The 21,366-nt window shown below is 36.6% G+C and overlaps 2 protein-coding genes across 6 annotated transcripts; one reads left to right on the top strand and one right to left on the bottom strand.

The window, feature by feature from the left end:
- Positions 1-3,802: 3,802 nt before the first annotated feature.
- Positions 3,803-8,114, top strand: gltpd2b (glycolipid transfer protein domain containing 2b). The gene is made up of 4 exons (XM_079478774.1): positions 3,803-4,583; positions 5,886-5,944; positions 6,032-6,204; positions 6,447-8,114. Exons 1-4 carry the CDS (start codon positions 4,514-4,516, stop codon positions 6,985-6,987), a joined length of 843 nt encoding a protein of 280 aa, XP_079334900.1. The 5' UTR covers positions 3,803-4,513; the 3' UTR covers positions 6,988-8,114.
- A 3,069-nt stretch (positions 8,115-11,183) lies between these two features.
- atp1b2b (ATPase Na+/K+ transporting subunit beta 2b) lies at positions 11,184-21,157 on the bottom strand. 5 transcript variants are annotated; one of them, XM_079451148.1, is made up of 9 exons: positions 20,968-21,157; positions 20,673-20,754; positions 17,411-17,539; positions 17,230-17,334; positions 16,742-16,947; positions 15,762-15,821; positions 15,157-15,183; positions 14,490-14,585; positions 11,184-14,349 (listed from the first exon to the last, which is right to left on the bottom strand). In XM_079451148.1, exons 3-9 carry the CDS (start codon positions 17,475-17,477, stop codon positions 14,182-14,184), a joined length of 729 nt encoding a protein of 242 aa, XP_079307274.1. In that variant the 5' UTR covers positions 17,478-17,539; positions 20,673-20,754; positions 20,968-21,157; the 3' UTR covers positions 11,184-14,181. The 5 variants fall into 5 exon arrangements, with proteins under 5 accessions (XP_079307274.1, XP_079307271.1, XP_079307275.1 ...); XM_079451145.1 differs by having other exon boundaries at positions 20,673-21,156; XM_079451149.1 differs by lacking the exon at positions 20,673-20,754 and having other exon boundaries at positions 20,968-21,152.
- Between the last annotated feature and the right edge of the window lie 209 nt (positions 21,158-21,366).

Here is a 21,366-nt window from a genome sequence, read left to right as displayed (position 1 = left end):
AAGCACTAAAACATGGTGACAAACAGGAGACTCCAGTTCAAATCTTTCCCTTTACTCCTTAACCTGCTTGAGAATATATCGACAGCAATGCTTTCATATGAGTGAAATAACGGGTACTGAAAATAACGGGTTTTGATAGTGTTGTTCTCCTTCATGGGATGGTGTTTCAGTCTAAGGAAATGCTAAGCAATGTTAACAGGTGTAGGGGCCGGCGGAGGGGCTGCAGTGTTGCTTTATCCCCTGCACAAGGGTATAAATAACCAGTGTGTGTCTGGATAGTATGCCCTGCTGTGTACTTCCCCTGGAACAAGGTACATACAAGAGATGTGGAGGGATGTATGTATGTGTGCCAATGAAAATAGCAAAACCTGTGCAAAAACAATTTTTAAATAAAACTAAACAAAACTATAAGACGTTTTTAGCGGCAAACAATCATTAACTGTTAATACGTTTAAATGTAATTTAATACAAGTAATTTACAATATAATAAGAATATTAATTAATATCAATGAAATATAAAATAAACTGCTTTATCATAAACAAATACAGACCGGAAGTTAACTTCAGCCCAACGTGCGTCAGGTGAAACCATCTATAGAATATATTTATTTTGAAAATGCCAGGGTTAAGTTTGCCGTATGAGTTGTGTATAGTATTATTCTTGCCCAGCCAGACCTTCATACTAAATGTCTTGGAACTTTGACCGCTTTCATTGGCCAAGGCCTTCCCCAAGAGGCCATATGACTGAAAGGAAAAGCAACCAGTCACGTTTTGTTTTGTGCCGCGTCATGTTTAGAGGCGTGGAAATGTCCCCAATTATGAGTTATATTTTTAAGAATGAATCGTTTAGTTGATCGGGATGAACATGACATCTTACTTCTTCAATAAGATTGCTTTGTGATGTTTCAAGGCGTACAGTTAAAGAACGGGACACGTTCCTCCTCCGGAAATCCTGTCAAATTCAACCAATCAGATGATGACTTTTGCTGAAGTGTTTCAAGAGCAGTGTGCCATCTGCAGCAGACGTTCAGCCAACAGTCTGTGGGCTTGACGTCCGAGCCTGAGACTAGTATTTATAATGGTGTATACGGTAAAATAATTTTATGCAAATGTCCCTAAAGTAAACTAGTGTCTGCGAGCACACGCGTGCGTGAGAAAGAGAATTTGGCAGAAATAAAGTATTAGGTACAATGTTTTATTGTATCCAGCAGGTTCATACCAGTGAGTTATGGGGGCTGCCAGAGTAGTGAGATCATGTTCAAAATTGTCTGATGTATCACATTCTACATTTTTTATCAGATCTTATACACACTATGATAGCTAATACTAGACCTCTTAAAAAACATGGATAAACATCAGAGAAAAAAAAACATTTGGTTTTATCACTTTCACAGTCCATAAAAGCTTTTGTCAAAGTATGTAAGAAATAATCTGAACATTATTAAGGAAAGTACCAGGGATTAGTCTAGGCAACGCAATACAACAAACTGTATAAATATTTTCAATACATTATTAGACTGGCTATCACACCAGTTTTTTTCTTGGTGCAGTAACTGTGAGTTTTTGTTTTTCTTTAATTACATTCTGTTTCTGTCATTACCATAGAATGTTTGTCAATCCTTTGCTCAGGCACTTGGTTTATGGTACACGGGTTTAGGTGTCACTGGATTGCAAAGCTTGTTGGTTAGCTTACTGGAGCGTGAATGTTCCACTTCTTTGTGTACTATTAATATAACCTGAAATTAAACCATGTTTCATGGGGGTAACCAGCCACGACATATCAGAAGAAACATACTGTGCCAAATTGAGAGCATTTAAAATGTGTGTTAAAATGTCGTGGATATCTCTTTCTTTTCTTAACTGTATTAATTGGATTTCTGTCCCATTGAGCTGTTGTGTTTCAGTCACTCATGGTTACATTAGGACTACCGGTTGGGTTTTACAGTCAGTCCATGCAGAGTACACCGTATTATAATAAAACAACATAATAAAAAAGTGGTCTGACCCATGATGTGTTGTAAAAATACAAATACATAGTCTGCTTCGTAAATGGTGGGGCGGAAAAAAATCAATTCCAAACAAAGTTCAAGAGGACCAAATCCAGTCATACCAAAAGGAGTCAGACGTGTTTCTCCATGTCTTCCAGCAGAGGGAGTTTGGAGCAATGTATAGATGCCTAAAACACTCAAGTGTATGGACAAAAGAATTGGCGCACCCCAACCACCTTCTAATGAACAGGTTTGACCACTTTAGTCATTTCCATGGTAGAAAACCCTAATGCAACAGCATATAATGATAGTGTGCTTCTTATTGTATAGCAACAGTTTGTGCTGTGCCCTTTTCTATTTCAACATGTCCTGTGTGCAAAAAGCAAGTATAAAAAATAAATATTCAATTCATTCAGTCTGTTGTGGAAGAACTGGACTGATCTGCATTGAGCCCGAACCCAGCTGAACACCTTTGACGTGGCTTGCCTGCTTTGAGCCTGAAGCCCGGTTCACATGGATCAGGATCGCTGATGGGAGATGATAAGTACAGAAGGAAGACAAAAATCATGAAAACATTCAATATTGGCATTTAAAAATATAGATTTGATTCCATTATAATGATTAAATCCATGCGAATTGTCATGTGACTGATCACGTGAGAAACGCATTTTCCGGATTACAAACTCACACCTACACCGTGAATGATCGTCCGGATGCTTATGAGTTTTATCACCAAGGAGACATGCAGAGACGCATATATATCTTACCGACGTCCTTATGTGAAACAATTACCATCCGAATAGGGCTTAACACTCATCACCTAAACCCATCGATGTTTTGTACACATGGATACATAGTTCGGATGTTTTAACAAAAATGGAAACAACATTATATGGTATTGTATGGTATAGCATTAATATTTGTTTTTATTTAAGTAACTGGAATTGACAGATATGTTTATTAGAATACATCGCCGATGTCCTATTGTGTGACATAGCAAACTGTTAATAATGTGTTATTTTACATGACTTATATTTAAATTTAATATATAAATAATAATGAATCGTATGAAATATAATTTAATTTGCTCTCACACCATATGACACATTTGTCACCTATACTGTATATTGTCCATATTTCTTGATACTGTAACTGGAAGGACTGGGATAGGCTCTAGTCTCTCTTGACCCTGCAGAAAATCATCAATATATATAAAATGGATGATATTCTATGATATCGCTAATTTGGAGAAATGAAATATATTGAACTGCCCAAATAAAATGCATTACACAGAGGGAACCTAAAGACACAATGCAAAATTGCAATACACAGTTGTTTTTGTCGTTATACAAATATGCATATAGTAACACGTGTAAAAAACAAAATCCATTTGTTTATAGCCAAAACACTAGTTCCTCAACAAATTAAAAAAATAAACTGATTTTAGTTAAGAAAGAGTACACATTCTGCATTAAGGTATTCCTAGTGCCAACGGAAAGTAATTCTTACTATATCAAGGGATCAAAGAATGAAATCACCCATATAGGGTGTTAGAATTGATTAAGATCAGCGACTGGTTTCTTTCATACAAACATATTCAAATCTTTAAATCAGCCGTTGGGTCGAAATATGGTACCACAAAGACAAACTGCTTATGTCTACATACAAACTGGGACTTTGAAATTTGTCAGCTATTGACCTAGAGGGGTGTGGTTTTTTGAGGGTATGACTAAGGTGTTCGCTGACATTTCAGATCAAACTGATTGGTCAGTGTTGAACATCGGTCTTGATAGGTTCTCACAATCTGAATTCATAAACATAATAGTCTCTTCTATGAGTATGTCAGCTGCACTAATCCAGAGAACGTAAAGAAATTCAACGTCAGTTGCCAGACCATAGCATTTGATTTCACAATTTGAATTTGACGCATTTGAATGGCACATTTGAATGAGACATTTGCATTGTTTTAAATACTCTTCTTTTTCTTTGTTAGTATTTATGACATGTGATGTATGTACACGTGTGTATATCTGTGTAAAGGTCACTACAGGTTGCGTAGTGCCTGCCTAATAAGGAGTGATTCGTTGTGCTTGACTAATCTATGGACACAGAGATTGAGCAACATCACTGGAGCCAGTACAAGACAGAAAGACCAGGAGAGGATATATGAGAGAGAAAAACACAGACAGCAAAAAGCAGTTGACCTCATAAGGTGCAAATATTTGGCACAGCATAAAAGGAGGCGGATGGACATTGTTGAAAAGATACAAAGAACTGTAACCGAACAGGAAGTTACGTGTTGAGACTGAAAGTGGTGAACAGGCATTCTCTTGCCAGTTTCTGGTGGGGTGAAGATTGAAACACCTTCGACAAACTGACACGTAATCTATGTAAAAGACGTACAGTTCTGGCCACAGTGGTGGTGGATAATGTCTGTTGAGGAGAGAGAATGGGGGCATGTAGACTGAGAAGGTAAGACGCTACCTGAGGAGACGTAGTGGGAAGGAGGATATAGAGCTTAAATAATGGGAGTCAAATGCAGGGCTTGTGTGGCCATCGTACTCATCCTCTTTTTGCTTGGCTCCTTGTGGCTCTGTAAGTTTGACTAAATTTATATGTTTCTTTAACACATTGAATGTCACATATCTCTTGAGTGAGTCAGAATCTATTCACGATACATTTAAACTGAGTCCGGTTCTGATATGTTTTAAAACATTTGATTGAATAAACATTGCAATTGACTTTGAAGTTTATTTATGTTGTTCATTTCAGTACTCTTTAGCATTACTCTGTCACGGCTGGGAAGTAGAGTAATAACTACTCATCAATAATGAAATTTTTATCTTGAATAATTTCTCAAATCAATTTGATTATCTATATCAAACATAAAATGTAAAATTGCTAAATATTCTGGGCTGTTATGATTGGATTTTCTTCACTATTAAGACATCAAATATCAGAACTTCTCTTCTAAATGTACCTGGAACTTTAGTCAACAGTCAATACTTGTGTTTGTTAGACTGTTTGATGTCATTTGATGTTTTTTTCTGGGCTTATCATTCAGCTCATGAGTATATGGGCATTTCAGTCTAAACAGACTGCATCCATTGTTCTCATTGTTCTGCCTCTCTGTATTCAAACTGAGGTTTATTGTCTGGGTGTGATTTGAAAATATAGGTCGCACTCACATGTAGATCACTGAGAAATACATAGATTTTTAACAAATGTCCATTAATAGTTCTGCTTTTTAAAATAAAATCCAGTATTGACCTTTTACACATAAAGTTACTAACTGCACTAATAAACTGTAGTCATATTTCTCAAACATCTCAATAAATGACAGTGTAAAAAAAATGAAACTAGAGCTCCGAAAATCAAGTAACAAGATATCTTGTTGTGATAAATGAATGGAAACAAAGAAAATATGTCATAACATAATGATAAAAAAAAATTTAATTTGAGGTGGTTATTACTATAAAACATCAGATATATAACCAATATAGAAATAGCTAAGTCTTTTAATCTCCTTGTGAGAAAAAGGTCTTAAATTGTTGTGTAACTTTTGACTCTTTGTCGCCATCTCTGCCTGAAACATAAAATTGCAGGTTACTTTACCTTTCAACCTGTTTTGAAAGCAGTTTATTATGCTTGCTCAAAAACGGATTTAGCTTATTTTAAACCAGATATGCTTTTAACATCCATGCACTTTTGTCCAAAGTGACATATAGAAGCCCTGTGTTATATCACGTGTGTTGGAAATCCTGACCTTTGGATTGGTATGCAATGCTCTTATCTCCTGAGCTACAGAAACACATGTTGAGCTAGAGGAACATATGTGTATGCTTTTCTTTTTCACATGATTGTTATATTTATATTTCTGTCTGCTCTTCATTACAGATGGAAGTCTTGAACAAGAATGGAATACCTGTTATAGAATTTATAGTTCAAACAAAAAGGTGAGAGTGGTCAAACAATATAAATCTGAGTAGTGTTTCACTCTCACTTTCACCATATCTCACTCTCTACCTCTGTCTTCCTCCCAGGTTCTGTTTTTGAATATTAGTAATAGCTCAGATGAGGGTGAGGCTCCACTGATGCTTTGTCCTGGTCAGAGATTTCAAGTTGGTGATTTGCTGGCTCATCTGCAGGGAGCACCAGTCTCAGACAATGATGTGCTGCTAAAGCCGTATCTGGCCAGCTGGGATGAACTGATCAAGTAAGTTAGCATCCAGAATTACTGGTGTAATCATATTTTACACATGCTTCGGCTCTTTGCCTTAGTCAGTGTATGTCCATAGACTGTCCATACATGTCCCTTTCAATTATATAGCCAATCCATAATTATCTTTAGGTGAACGTAATTATATGATAACGAATAGCCAAAATGTGTACAATTATGACTTTTTTGTAATACATACAGTACAAATGCCATACTGAAACATATTTTTTTTCTTTAAGTTTTATGGAAGCTTTGGGACCTATGGTGGGCTTAATATCTCAAGAAATTGAGTCAAAGACTTCCATTATCCGTAATCTAGCCCAAAAAGCAGAGACAGTCTCAGTTGACAAATTTGGTTACACTTCCATTCGGTCTATGATTGAGTGGGAGCTGGAGATCGGTTTGGTAGACTTTCAGAAATATACAGACTCAGGCTGTAGGAATCTGTTGCGCTTGCATCGTGCTCTTTTGTGGCTCCAAAGCTTCCTGCGGGAGCTGGCAAAGGGTGGAGCGGAAGGAGTGCGCCTGCGAAGCCCTTCTGATCTCTGCAGAGAGACCTACCAGCGTACGCTGTCCCAATATCATACCTGGTGGGTGAGAAGAGCAGCGGAGCTAGCCTTTATCGCCATGCCTGAGAGACCTTACTTCTACCAGCTGGTGTGTGTGGACACGCAGGCGGAAGCCACTGTGGTGCTGGAGAGGGTGGTGAGAGCGATAGGAGAAGTGTACGAGAGGACTGAAGTAGCTCTCAAGGAACACAACATGCTTAAACTACCCTGATGGAGAGAGGGATGATGAAAGAAATAGCAAAAACTGGCTACTGATAAACACCAGTGACCGACCATGCCGGGTACATAAACATTAAACCAGTGGGAAAGAAACTACACTATACAGGTTTTGAACCTATATGAGACATCACTGAAGACAGTTGCTGTATAAATACAATCTTGAGCAATTAAAATTTGTAGGTATTACTGATATACTCAAAGATGGCTCTCCTCAATAATTATTAAGACCAGATGTTTTGGATTGGAAGAGACTGTGAAATGATCTGAAGCAAAATAGGTTAGACTGATGTTTTGCTGCTAAGAACATTTAACATACACTTTACATTTAGTACTGTATACTGTAAAAAGCTGAAATATGTTATTGCTAATACTTGAGCAGTTAAATTCCTGGTTTGATAAAGACCTCTTTGTCTAGGGAACAGTAAGGTACTGCTTGGTTGACTTCATATTGAATTAAATCTCATGTACTTCCACACTAAGGAACATACAAAGCCGTTCTGAAAATTATGGCTTGATACATTTCTTTACAGGTATTTTCATGACACTAAACCTCTAACCAAAAAGTAAAATTACCTCCACAGTCTTGCACCTTTTAAACATGCTTTGCTTAGTGTATGTTATTGGTTTTCTGGAAAGCCATGTCCGCATATTTAGTTCTAATGACCAATCAAAGGAAAAAAAAAACTTTATTAACACACATTCTATTAACAGTATGGCTGTTTTAGCAAGCAAATGATGCACAAACTGTCCAAATAATTTTTCATCTACAGTCTAAAAAAATTGACTGTGATTTTACGTGAGACAATTTATACACTATATTTTAAAGTTGTGAAATAAATGAAATATGATGTTTAAATTGAGTAAATGTAAGTAAAAATTATTATACTCAGATAAACTCAAACAATATGTGTAGAGATTCCTTATCAATTTTATATATCAAATGATAAAAAATAAAAATAAGTTTATGATATAATGTAGCTGTTTATTTTTGTGGTATTTACTGAGCCCACGGAATGATTTTTTAGAGTGTATGGTGACAGTGACTACAAATTCGTTTTAAAAAAAGAATAAATCAATATTTGTAAAATGTCAACATATTAAAAATCTTTAACCTTCACCAATGAAGCATGCAATGCATTAGTTCTTGTACTGCAATGCATTAGTTCTTGTACTGATAATAGAAGTGCTATAATCCATCCTTAAAGCACACGAGCAACATTACTTGACTTCAACACAACTGTGTCTCAACAGGCTTACGTCATGATAGCACAGATTGTAGATACAGCAAAGCAGACATGGCAAAAAGGAGAGTATGTGACTCTGCTCATCATTGATCAAGTAAATAAACATATTTATTGAAATATTAATATAATTCTTAAATACAAGACTTTTACATTTACATTTAGTCATTTAGCAGACGCTAAATATATGTCATACAAGAGCAATTGGACAACAGGTGCTAATACAAAGTTAGTAGTTTCAACAAAAGCTTGACCACTACCTGTTGAGAGAGAGAGAGGGTTAGTGTACATTTTCTTTCTCTTTTCTCATTCATGATGTTTCTCTTTTATATGTGGGAGCTCTGCTTCACCCTGAAAAAGATTTTAAATCCCTTGTACAAGGCAAAAATGATTTATACAATTACCAAAACATGTTTTACACAGCAGGAAAAGTTTATTTTCAAAGGGAAAATTGTAGAGGGACTCACAATAGCCAAGGGGATGTCAGGTGTAAAACTGGAAGAAGTCTTGACATGCTCTCTGGCTCGCTTGCCGCTCAACAACCTCCTCCTCTCTCCGGAACCACGAGAGAGAGGATTTGAAAACCCCCCTGAATTGTTTTTAGTGCCCTTAATAAGGTATTCTTTAAATTAAATATTCATGATGTTCTTTTATAAATACAGTTCTTTTAAAAGGTTTTACCCTCAGACATATATATATATATATTTAGTCTATACTCTTAAAGTGACTCTCACAAAAACCCGTTGGCATTATTGAATACAAAACTCTATCTGGCTTGTTTAATTGGCCTTTTGGTTATTAACCTGTTTTATTAGCCTATATTTGTGAGGGACCTCATTAATCTAGCCAAACAAAGTAATACTGTACTACCCCAAAACCTCATCGAAACGTTTCATATTGAATGACTACCGTATTTCGAGCTTTATATTTTGTGAAATGTTAAGCTGGTAATAACTGTAAATAACCTTAAATGGAGAATTTGATGGATAATTTAATGAAGAATAAAAAATCATGATAACTTCTAATAAAATTGTTTTAGGGATACTTTATCTTTTTAGTGAACAAATTGATCTTGATCTCTCCATGCACTGACTTCTTACACTGCAGAACATACACCTGCTAAAATCTATTGGTACCCTTACAGCTCATTGAAATTATGCTTCATTCCTCCTGAAGAGTGATGAAATTAAAAGCTTGTATACTTGCATGCCTTTGGTATTTCATAGAATGGTAGAAAAAGAACCAAGGGATAACTGCCGAACAGATACAAGCCAAACACCAAGGTGACGGTATGTCGGTTTCTGATCGCACCATCCGTCGCTTTTTGAGCAAAAGTGGGCTCCATGGAAGAAGACCCAGGAGGACTTCACCATTGAAAGAAACACTTAAAAAAGTGTTTGCTAAAATTCATATTTACAAGCCGCAATCCTTCTCAGATAATGTCCTTCGGACAGATGAGTCAAAATTGGAGCTTTTTGGAAAGTCACATCAGCTCTATGTTCACAAAAAAATCAAGCTTTTAAAGAAGTGAACACCATACCTACAGTGAAACAAGGAGGAGGCTCGGTTATGTTTTGGGGCTGCTTTGCTGTATCTGGAACAGGTTGCCTTGAATCTGTGCAGAGCATAATTAAATCTCAAAACTATCAAGGCATTTTGAAGCGAAACGTACTGCCTAGTGTCAGAAAGCTCTATCTCAGTCGCAGGCAATGGGTCCTCCAACAGGATAATGATAGAAAACACAGCTAAAATCAAGAATGGATGAGAACAAAACATTGGACTATTCTGAAGTGGCCTTCTATGAGTCCTGATCTGAATCCTATCGAACATCTACGGAAAGAGCTGAAACTTGCAGTTTGGAGAAGGCACCCATCAAACCCGAGACAGCTCGATCAGTTTGCTCAGAAAGAGAGGGCCAAACTACCTGTAAACACGTGAAGAAGTCTCATTGAGAGCTATAGAAAACGTTTGCTTGCCGAGATTGCCTCTAAAGGTTGAGCAACAAAATATAAGGTTGGCGTCCCACCAAATTTTCATTGGTTTTATTATTAACAATATTATGTTGAATAAAAAATCTAATGCAAAGTCTGATTTCTATTAAATATGGAATAAACAATGGTGGATGCCAATTACTTTTGTCTGTTTCAAGTTATTTGAGAGAAAATCTTGCATTTTTTGTTTTCTGCGGTAGGATAACAACTCATTTGAGCATTTGAGCAGTCTGTATTGACCTCAATATGTGTCACCCAACATTATTACGTCAAAGGTTAAATAATTCTATGAACTCTTCATACACTGAATTCTCTGCATTTATCCCAGTAAATTGGCCAACGATGGTTATTTTGCACCAACAAATAACTTTGTATTTCAGAAATATAGTACACAAGCATAATCGATAAAAGCATAACTATACACACAATATAAAGTTCATGCGTATATTTACATATAATATGTTTAGGGCCAAGAGAATGTGTGGGTATTAATTAACTTTTTATAAGTCTATTTTAGACACACAACTTTTCTCTATCCACGAGTGTGTTTGTATTTGTTATATCTTTTGTCCTACAATTCCGTGACAAAAGACAAAAAACTTTTGGACAAGTACACCCTAAATGTTTATTTGTCTTTCAAATGGTTTACTAAACAATTACATTATATATATAATTAGTTTAGTATGAAAAAAACTAAAGAAATAGTGTAAGTATTTATATGAAGTAAAGAAATGTTTAGGAGGAGGATGTTCATTTTTTGTGTAACTGTCAATGCGGTGACAATGTTATTGACATTTGGTGACAATTCCACAACCCATCATAACTCCAACTCCTTCATCATAAACTGTCTCACTCAAAGAATATGAAAATGTGAATTTATGAATTGTGTAATAGGGTATTAATCCTTCTAGATAGAACTCGATTTATTTATTTTAATGAGAAGAAAGAGTTTTTTTGTTGTAATCAAGTTTTATTGCATGTTATTTTAGCATGTTAGTTTAAGGTTAAACACACATAACATGTTAAAAGGAAGAACAAAGTTAATACAGTTACAAATGAAATAAACAGTTTTAGGTTTGTATTGTTCATCAAACATCAGTTTGCAGAAGGTGTCTTAACTACTTTGTTTTGAGCTATAATAGAATGTATACTGCAATTGTGGTTTTGATAGGCATGCTGTTAAAGTGAGGCTGTTGCTGTTCTACAGTAACCACCTTGCTTCACACAATACAAACCTCAACATTACTATACTTTTCAATACACTTTATATAATTAACTAACAGAACCCATTCGTATTTCAAAAAGTGCTCTCGTTTTAATTTTGATGATCTGCTCACAGATTAGTTTTTTCAAAACAGCCCACAATGTAATGATAATTGTCTCTATATTGTCAATGGCATTTGTAAGGTTTTGAAGCACATGTGAAGCGTTGCACACACTTTGGTATCGCAATGTTTACTATCGGATCCAAGCCCTAAAGCAACCATCAATTATAGATTCTTGACCTCCACAGCCAGAAGCACTGTAAAGCATAAAATCCACCTTATAATTCTATGGTTTAACAATACATGCTTTTCATCGATGACATCAAAAATATAGGTTCTTAAAAAATATATCATATTTTCCATATTGCTCATTTTAGATAAATATTGCCATTCTCACCCTACATAGGCTATTTACATAAATAAATTATACATTATCATATTTGCAATCAAACTTTCTAAAGAAAATTGTATGCAAAATAAAAACAATTGTTTTTCAGAAGAATATATTTAAACTAGCATGAGCAGTTCACGAATGAAACATGGTGGCATGGGAGAGGCCCAACACAAGTGTTCCACCAGGGGCGCTGTTTACACTGTATACAATAATCATTATTTCATAGCTTGCATGCAGCAAAATCTGCATTGGTTATATTTTTGTTTGGAAGCTGTGGCAACAGCGTAAGTGTGTCATTCGAATATTAGAATAATAAATCATATTAATGTTGATTTATTTTAGGGAACTACTGTAGTACTTCATTGCTATGAAATGTGATCTGATGTTTATTAATATTTAATTTAGGGCTTTAACCTTTCTCTGCTGGATCACATAACTCTACGGCACACAAGCACACACACATAAAATATCTAACACAAAGACACTTCCATCACATACAGTACACAGTCACACACGCACACGAATGAGATCATTTTGTTACTGAATTAAATGTGACTATGTAAATATGTTACATGCAATTTTATATTTTACTCCTGATGATATAAATGTAATGTTGTGACGAGATATGGGCAAATGTTGGTGTAAAGCACCCGTTCCTAGTTAGGATGATCCAATAGGATTAAAGGATTAGGGCATTGGAAAGAGTTTAGACTCATGTGAGAACGACAATGACACACAGCAGCTGTGCGTACATTCAAATAAGTGAACAGCTCTCTGGATGACAGTTAACCTCGAACCTTTCCAGGGACTCCACATACTGTGTGTGACATGATGTGAGATGACTTAATAAAACAAACAATGAAAAATGAGATGGGCGAAATTGTTTATGTTTTATTGACTCATGCATAGTGAGGACCTGTTTGGGTTCACTTCAGCCTTTCTTATCAGCAGAAACGTAAGCCTGCTGTTCCTGCCATTAAAAGTAGGTTATGTCTACGTATTTGCAACGTTAAGATCACATTTAAAAAAACGTCAAAAGTAAATTGTGCACAAAGATGTTTAACATGAGACCAAAATGGAATTCAAATAAATCCAAGAACACACACGCAGCGATTCACACAAGCATGTCAAACACACTTTTCAACACATTTTTGTACCTATAGATGCCTGCTGTCATCTATAAGCCTTCAGTTCAATCAATACAAAATATCATATACCCTCACCATGAAAAACACATGCAAAAAATACCTATTTATAAACAAACTTAAATAGACACGCCTCATGATGAATGAAACGTGTAGACACACTTCAATATATAATAGTACAAACTGACAGAAGTGCAGAAATGAATATGAATACAGAAATGTTCGTGTGAATAAAAGAGAGTGTTTAACCTGTGTGTGTATTGGGAGGAGTATTAGCTGATGTTTATCATGTGCAGTATCTACAAGTTGGTGTAAAATGTTGTCTTTAGCAATAAAACAAATCGGGGAGGGTTTTAACTGGACTCTTCAGATCTAATACACATGCAAACTAAATATTTTAGACACTCCAAACATACAAGATCATGCCAGTAACATTTCCTCAGGAATAATTTTCACAGTATATACTTGATTGATCTCCTAATTTACAAATGCACATGACAGCAATATTGTGTCTCATATCAGGTGCTGCATTCAATTTACAAAATCAAACCTCTTTTTGCTTTTATATTGTTATAATAATATCAGATTGTATTTATTATTAACTCTCCCTACTGAGCATGCAATTCAAGTTTGCATTTCTGAAAATAAATAAAATCTTAATTCACGCATGCAAACATACGCACTCTAAAACTGCTGAGTTCTTTTTGACATGTAGTTGAGGTAAAAAGGGACAAGTGTTGAGTTATAAATTAACTTTTTAAAAAAAACTCTACATTTGACCCAAGCACGGGTTGAAATAATGCAACATTTTTGGTTGAAGTAGCTGAGCATAGGTTAATTTATAACCCAATGTTTGGGTTTGTCCCTTTTTGACCCGGCATATTTAGAGTACACACTGATGTACAGTACACAAATACTTACAACAACACAAGCATGCTACCTCTCCACAAAATCGCTAATGCTGTCAGTCTTTGGGGTTTTCAGCAGAAAATCTTATTTTGATCTTTTAAATGCATTATTCTCTGCTCTTTCAGTGCTACGGATTTATGGCCTGTCTCTCTGTGACTGCTGCGCAGTTGTTAGATGGTGTGTGTGCTTGTGTGTGTGTGTGTGTGTGTGTGTGTGAAAAACAAAGAAAAACACTTTCTGTTTATTCAATGGAGTTGATCCTCAGTTTAAAGGAAATACGTCCAGCAAACTTGTCTCGTTCACTGCCCTCGGGAATATTGTTAGCATTGATTCTGCACTCCACATTGACATCCTCATTTTTGGTTATGTTGACAAACTTAATGGCTACTAGAGGCTGGGAATAGTTGACCTGCAGAAGAGCACGAGAAACAGAATAGAACAAAGAAAACACCTTATCACTGGATTTGATTCAAAGAAAAACATTTTACTAGGTAAATGCGTAGGATGTTTGTCTGTATATTTGCTGCAGCGTTGTTGTGTATGTTGTACCTGGGATTTCTTGCCATAGTAAGGGTAGTACATGAGGTTGAAGGTGCCATTGGGAGGATAGTACTCCAGAACGCCAAGTTTTTCAGCGTCATCGGCCTACAGGGGGTAGAAGTTGTGAGATTTTCAATCTGTGTGTGTCAGCCTGGTCTTATACCGAAACTACTATTCCTAAACTAAATATTCAACAAATACATAAAGTTGATCTTATGCTTGAATTTTCTAGCATATGATCGGATTATTAAAATCATTTGTCTTCTGTCTCTAAGAATAATACTAAAAACTAGAATTGTTTTATTTCATTCCTACCCAGTAACAATTTAACTGTATAAGGTAAATTCTATGCCTCTGTTAAAGTGATCATTTACTCACCACTCTTTTAACATTTGAAACCTGAACTACTTTCTTTCTTCTGCAGAACACAAAAGAAGATATTTTGAATAATGTTGATAACAGAACAACGCCGGTACTCATTCACAAGTTGATGGGTACCATCGTGTTTCAGTTACCAACATTCTTCAAATTATCCTCTTTTGTGTTCGGCAGAAAAAGAAAGTCGTACAGGTTTAAAATTTCAAGAGGGCGAGTAAATGATGACAGAATCACTTTGTTGATTTTAGATTCTACTGTAACTCTCTATGAAACCAGTGGCACAGTCCATTATTCTTACCCACTCATCTTTCCCAACTTTGTATTTCTGACAAAATGGAGGTAGAGAAGAAATGGAACACATAGACATAAAAGCAACAACAAAGATGAAGGGCAACGGTGAAATGTTGAACAAACACTGACAACACTGAAAATTACAAAGTAAATTACAACAAAACAGAAAACAGGCGAAGGAATGATGGAGGAGTGATGAAGCAACAAACATAAAAGGAACAAAACGTTTAATTGATGTTACAACTCATTCATGTTTGTTAGAGGCCTGGAAATCTCTCGGATGTCAACTAAAATATCTTTACTTTTTGTTCTGAAGACGGCGGGCGGTCTTACAACATGTTGAACGTCATGTGGATGAGTAAAATTTCCCAAATTCTGATTTTGAGGTGAACTTTTCTATTAACTTTTGGCATGTGAGTTAGCACCACCTAGTCTCTCGTGGCAGCTTTTCTCAAAGGCAGGCCATAGTTCCTATTACCAGCTAATTTAATCAGGCCGCTTTTTTTAATGCCTCATGTAACTTTAATCTGAAATCAATACTTTTCTAAAGGAGTAAAAGATAAGGAGAGTGAGAGAGTGTGTGACAGAGGGCAAGGAACAGAATGCTCTGACCTTGGCACCACATGTGACGAAAGGAGCCTGCTTGTCTTTCCCAGGTAACATACCAATAACCTGCAAAAACAAAAAGAAAAATAGATGTACAGACATGTAAATGGACAGACTGATCAATGGATGTGTGGACAGATGATAAATAATACGTTTTAAACTGTCCAGCCATTGTCTCTGTCTGGGCTCATGTTAGTTTCGTCTTACAGTCATCATTCACTGTTACTTCACAAAACAGAAAACCGGTGTGTTTGTAATGTAAAATATACTTATAATATACTTATGTCGGCTTATAATTCCAGCAGAGTTTGTTACTGTCTCGATTACTAGACTCAGATTTGAGAACCATGACATTAAACAGTAAAATATTTTTATATAATCATTTAGAAATTATTTGATATGTTTATTACTTAGTATATACCTTGTTTATATGCATTTAACTTTTGTCCATTTCAGTGTACGGGTTACACCGAACTTTCCTGTCTCTATTACCAGAAATAGTCTCTCACTCTCTCTATTGTCCTATGCATTTGGGTTCATTGCATGCCAAACTCCAGCAATGCCAAACCATTTCACTCTTTTTTATTTTAATACACATGGTGAGCACTTAAAAACACTTTGAAAGAAGGTTAAAAGCTGATAATAACAATACCTGAATTCATATTGTAATATTTTTTGTCATTGACAATTTTCTTAGCAGAATCTTTATAGTCACTGTATGAAATATATTACTTTAAGGCAATAAAAAATAAACTCAAATGTAAGATACACATGATGTCAACTGATCATTTCCTTCAGCAAGATAAAAATATTTATTTTATGATAATGACTTGCTGTCTGTATCTCATATACCCTATACTTAAAATTCTTAATTCTTTTATAAAATTTTCTGAACTTTACCATTATTGGATAGAGCTAATGGAAAATATTTTGGACACATGTACTGTATTTCACTCTTTTATCCATCTGTCTATTCTATGTCTTACACGGTTGAGCTTGATGATGATGCAGGGCTGTCCAATGTTGTAACCATAGTAAGGATTCAATGGACCCGAGCATTCATCCAAGATGGAGCGTTTGAACTGGCAGGAGCGCTTTGGATAGTTTTTCAAACTTCCACTGTCCTCCTGGATAAAGTACTGATCTGGTTTACACGCGATATTCTTCTGGCTCTGGACTGAATCATTGTAAGCTGCATAAACAAACAAAGAGCACAAAGAGGAGTTGACATGTGCAGTTTTTCAATCAACATTAGCTTCACCCCCTCTTTAACTTTTATATCCAGTTTAAAGGTCCATTTTTAATTCTGTTGCTTGAAATGTGCTTTATAAATAAACACGGTGACAAACTCTGTGCTCTTTCCCACACAAACACACACACACACACATCCAGCACATACAGTTTCCCTGCATCTTGTAAGTCTCTTTGGATAAAAGCTTAAATGTAAATGTAAATCCAGCTGTATGTTACTCACGAGACAGGAAGTTATTGAGGGTGTGAACGTATTTTTCCCAGGTCTCTGTGTACTGCATAGTGTAAGTAAGCTCAAGTTGATCACCCCTAGGTCTTATCATCATGCCTAAAAGAAGAAAAGAATGACAGGCTGGGAGAGAGTGTATGTGACAGTAATTGTAAAAAAAAGTATTTGTCTGTACCTGGAGTTGCAAGTCTGTCCTGGTATGTTGGTCTGTGGTCATCGAGTGTCTGCAGCATTACATACATGGTGAGAGCGAATAAGCAGGCCAGGAAAACGTAGAATGCCAGATAGAACAACAGGATCAGACCTAAACACACACAGGCTTCTATTAAACATATTAAAAAAGAGCAAAGAGCTAAATCCACAAAAACAGTCCATACACGAGAAACATCTGCTATGTCTAATTTAAATATAACAACAGCAACAATACAAATATAAACATTTCTTAAAAATCGTATTAATATATCTTATAAATAAATATGCTCTTAGACAAGTCGTGTTAACCTACAATGCATGTCTGCGCTGCTACAGGGCAGAGACAAGGCAAAGCAGGTGGAAAGAGGATGAATGCTGACAGGAGGAGGAAAGGAGGACAGGTTGAACCATACAGATTAGGTCAGGAAGGGGATTTTCCACACATTTGTGCTTTAGAAACACCACAGTACTGTGTATCTCTCATTTAGGAAGGTAAAAATTAAAATCATGAATATACAGAATGTTTATTACAGTATCTAGATCAGGGGTTCTCAACCTTTATTGACTCCAAGCCCTCCCAAGTATTCAAAATGAAATTCTTTAAAATAGATAAAATATATTTTAGAGCTTGAGATATACTAGAAACCGTTAATTCATTATAAGATGACTAAAAATTACATTATTTCAATGCAAATTTTTGTCTAATTTTTAAATATTTGTCATCTTATGGCCACCTTGGGGTTCTCTGTTGAGAACCACTGATCTAGTGGTTATATGTAGAAGTCAATATGTACTGTACTGTGTAATGATATAATATATCAACAATGTACTGATATATTGTATATCAAGTACAATATAGGACACAAAATAAGGTTTTAGGTCCCCAATCTGCCTCTTAAATCTAATTCCTTCTCACAAATACATAAAACAGTTTACTATTTTAAACAGACCAAAATGCATTATACCTTAAAGACATGATGTGTGGCCCATGGGAATGTTTGCACACTTCCATGCACATCCTGCAAATACATGTCTTTGTGAGTGTGTGTGTGTGTTGTGTTTCTCTTGTGTTTGGTGGATAGCAAGAGCCCATATGCCCGAGGAGAGCTCATTAAGCTTTACAGGACACCTGAGCACAAAGAAGCGAGGCCCCTGGGGACAGCTGATCAGGTTGCCCAATTTTAAGGGGGGAGACATCGGATCTCTGTTCTTCAGCATACTAAAGCTCTCCGCACAGATAGGCTTTCACTAACCGATAACAGGGAGGTTACTCTACAGGCTAGAATTACACCAACATGACACTGCTGGCGAATAACACAGTGTTTGTTAATTTCGAAACCCCGAAAAAAAAGAAAGTGAAAAAGGATGCAAGTGCTGTGTGAGAGAAAGTGAGAACAGATTAGGTGTGCGTATGTTTCTCTCTAAATCATCCTATTCTAAATGATCAAACCTGGCCAAGAACTGGCAGTCTCACAATGGCTAAAAATATCAATCTTCCTATGTAAAAGGGATGAGGATACTGAGTACCTAGAAAAATGACTCGCGCATCTTGGTTTGAGGGCAAAATTGTGGTTTCTTATCCTGATTAGCTGTGCTTTGCTCTTTTTTTGCAGTCTGTGTGCATGTGGTAAATGTTGCACACAGTGAGAGTGATACACTATCTGTGTGCTTCTGTTTCTTTATCTCTCACATCATGATGAAAGTCATCGTCCTGCTTTCAAGCCTCTAATTCAAACACAATCTGAAAGAGACCAGCAGTGTGTTCTGCTGTGATCTGATGCTTGTGTGTTCTCATTCATTAGCGCAGACAAGAACCCCACAAACAGTCTCTTTAGATCTTCCCACCTCCATTCTTCTCTGATCTGATTCATCACTTGCAAAATCCATCAAACCTAACAAGCTGTCATACTATCAAACACAGCTTCAGAGGAACACAAATCTTTGATCAAAGGGAACAATCTCTCCACTGCCATTTCTGAATATCAATTTTCTACTTTGGCTGGTTTTGCAAAATACATTAATAAGTATAGCAACCATTGAGTGCATCTCGGTACATCTAATATCTAAGGGATTTAATTTGATTTGATGTTGTGTAATCTGATGTCCAACCCAGAACACCTAAAAGCAACCCCAGAAACATTTCAGTAACAGACACAATCTTTCACCGTCCTCGATAGGTCACTATTAAGCTCCAGTAATAAGGATGTACTTTGTTTAAGAATCTAAGCATACCCAGCTTCACTTTGGTTTGGGCACAGACAAAAATAGACTAATTAAAGAGTCTTAGAGTGCACTGTCTTAACTAGGCAGCTAGTCCTCAGAGCATCCTTTACTGAGCTCACACACGCAAAGTCATAAAGTGCCACACACTGAGTTCCCTAGAGCAAAATGTGCTGGCATAGATGGAAGTCTTGCATACAGTCATCTAGCATTTCTCCCACTTAAGCACGCGTGCGCGCGCGCACACACACACACACACAGTAGCACTGACAGATGAGTTATAGATTGCAGTGGGGCAGTTCTGCAGTGCAATAGTTTGAAAGATGTTTGAAAAATTAAAATATGGCCTTTAAATAGACTTCATTAGCTTCACCAAGGTAACCAATGAGCCTATTAGAAAAGGATTACCTCACACTAATTCACATTGCCCCACACAAACTGGAGTTTGGCTAGTTTAATTCAATTTAATGTCAGTGCAGAAGACAATATGCACAATAATGTAAAATAGTCCACTTTTACTTTGTAAAGCTTAACGCAGAATTACATAGACAGAGTATATGTGAAAAGTTTGAAGAGGTTCAGAGGACATCACTGGCACAAGGAAATGCTGATGTTGCACATAGATGTCTGCCAAGCGCATCTAGACAAGCGCATTCTGGATTTCTTTCATGATGTTCTTCGACTTGATCAGGCCCATTCAACTATCCGCAATAAGATTTTGAACATTCAAGCATTTTATTCAGTAAACTAAGATAAACTCTTGGCGAGGCAAACAAATGCGGTTAAAAGCGGAGTGGAAACGTGAAAAGGCATGTGACGCATTTCTGTAAATGCAGAAGTGCAGCGCACCGGCACAGAGCTTATAGGTCATCGAGTTTCAGCACCTCGGACAGCGACAAATCCCTTGAACTCACAGAGTGATGTTCGCTAGAACGATTAGAGGTTAGCACATTCTGTTTTATACGTTTATAAGCTCACAAATGTGCTATAAATGAAACATTGTTAAGTTGGGACAATCGACTTACCCCAACTGCCGGCGGTCCTGCCGCAGAACTCGCTGGTTCTTGGGTTCCAGAAGAACTCCTTCCATTCGCTCTTCTTCTCATCCTTCGCCATTTTTTCCCCAATTGATTAAATAATTTTTAAGAGTAAGCAACTCGGCGCTTATACAATACTGGAGCGATACTATCACCAAAGCTAGCTTTTAGTTCTCAGTGGATAGCTTTTTTCTTTTTAGAGAAAAATACTATTAAAGGCGACTCTCAGGGCACTTTGCAGAAACCTGAGCACTCAGAAAAGATCTAAAATAAAATGTCCTACCAGTGATCAAATCTCGTCACAGTTTGCATGCAACAGAGATCGTCATGCTGCTTCTGTAAAGCCCGGCGTTCTGCCCTCCCATCAATGCAGTGCGTATTCCGCAGAGAGAGAGAGAGAGAGAGAGAGAGAGAGAGGAGTGCAGCAGGAATATGCTGCAATAAAACAGGTTCAGTCGGCTAAGCCATGTGCCACCCTCCCTCTTCAGACAAGCCATACGGCGCAGTTAACCACGCCTTCCAAGAGAACATCCGACTGTATCTCACGCGGCCGTTTCCAAGGTGATGCATGCGTGTGTAGCCTCATATTAAATCGGGGAAGCCTTTTGAAGATGTGTATCCGTGATCCGTTTCGTGCAAAGAAAGTTTGGCTTTTAATTATCGGAGGGAATTTTGCAGTGCA

Source organism: Barbatula barbatula (assembly GCF_947034865.1).
Source record: "Barbatula barbatula genome assembly, chromosome: 2".
NCBI lineage: Eukaryota > Metazoa > Chordata > Actinopteri > Cypriniformes > Nemacheilidae > Barbatula > Barbatula barbatula.
The sequence above is the reverse complement of the archived record's forward strand: the minus strand, read 5'-3'. Positions and strand labels throughout refer to the sequence as shown.

Coding starts and splice junctions, on each gene's coding strand:
- atp1b2b (XM_079451145.1), bottom strand. CDS start 20,763: ATGGCGAAGGATGAGAAGAAGAGCGAATGGAAGGAGTTCTTCTGGAAC. Junction 16,948..17,229: donor CCTCAATAACTTCCTGTCTC/GTGAGTAACATA, acceptor TTGTTTATGCAG/CTTACAATGATTCAGTCCAG. Junction 14,586..15,156: donor AAGTTGGGAAAGATGAGTGG/GTAAGAATAATG, acceptor TACCCCCTGTAG/GCCGATGACGCTGAAAAACT.
- gltpd2b (XM_079478774.1), top strand. CDS start 4,514: ATGGGAGTCAAATGCAGGGCTTGTGTGGCCATCGTACTCATCCTCTTT. Junction 4,584..5,885: donor GCTTGGCTCCTTGTGGCTCT/GTAAGTTTGACT, acceptor TCTTCATTACAG/ATGGAAGTCTTGAACAAGAA. Junction 5,945..6,031: donor TTTATAGTTCAAACAAAAAG/GTGAGAGTGGTC, acceptor TCTTCCTCCCAG/GTTCTGTTTTTGAATATTAG.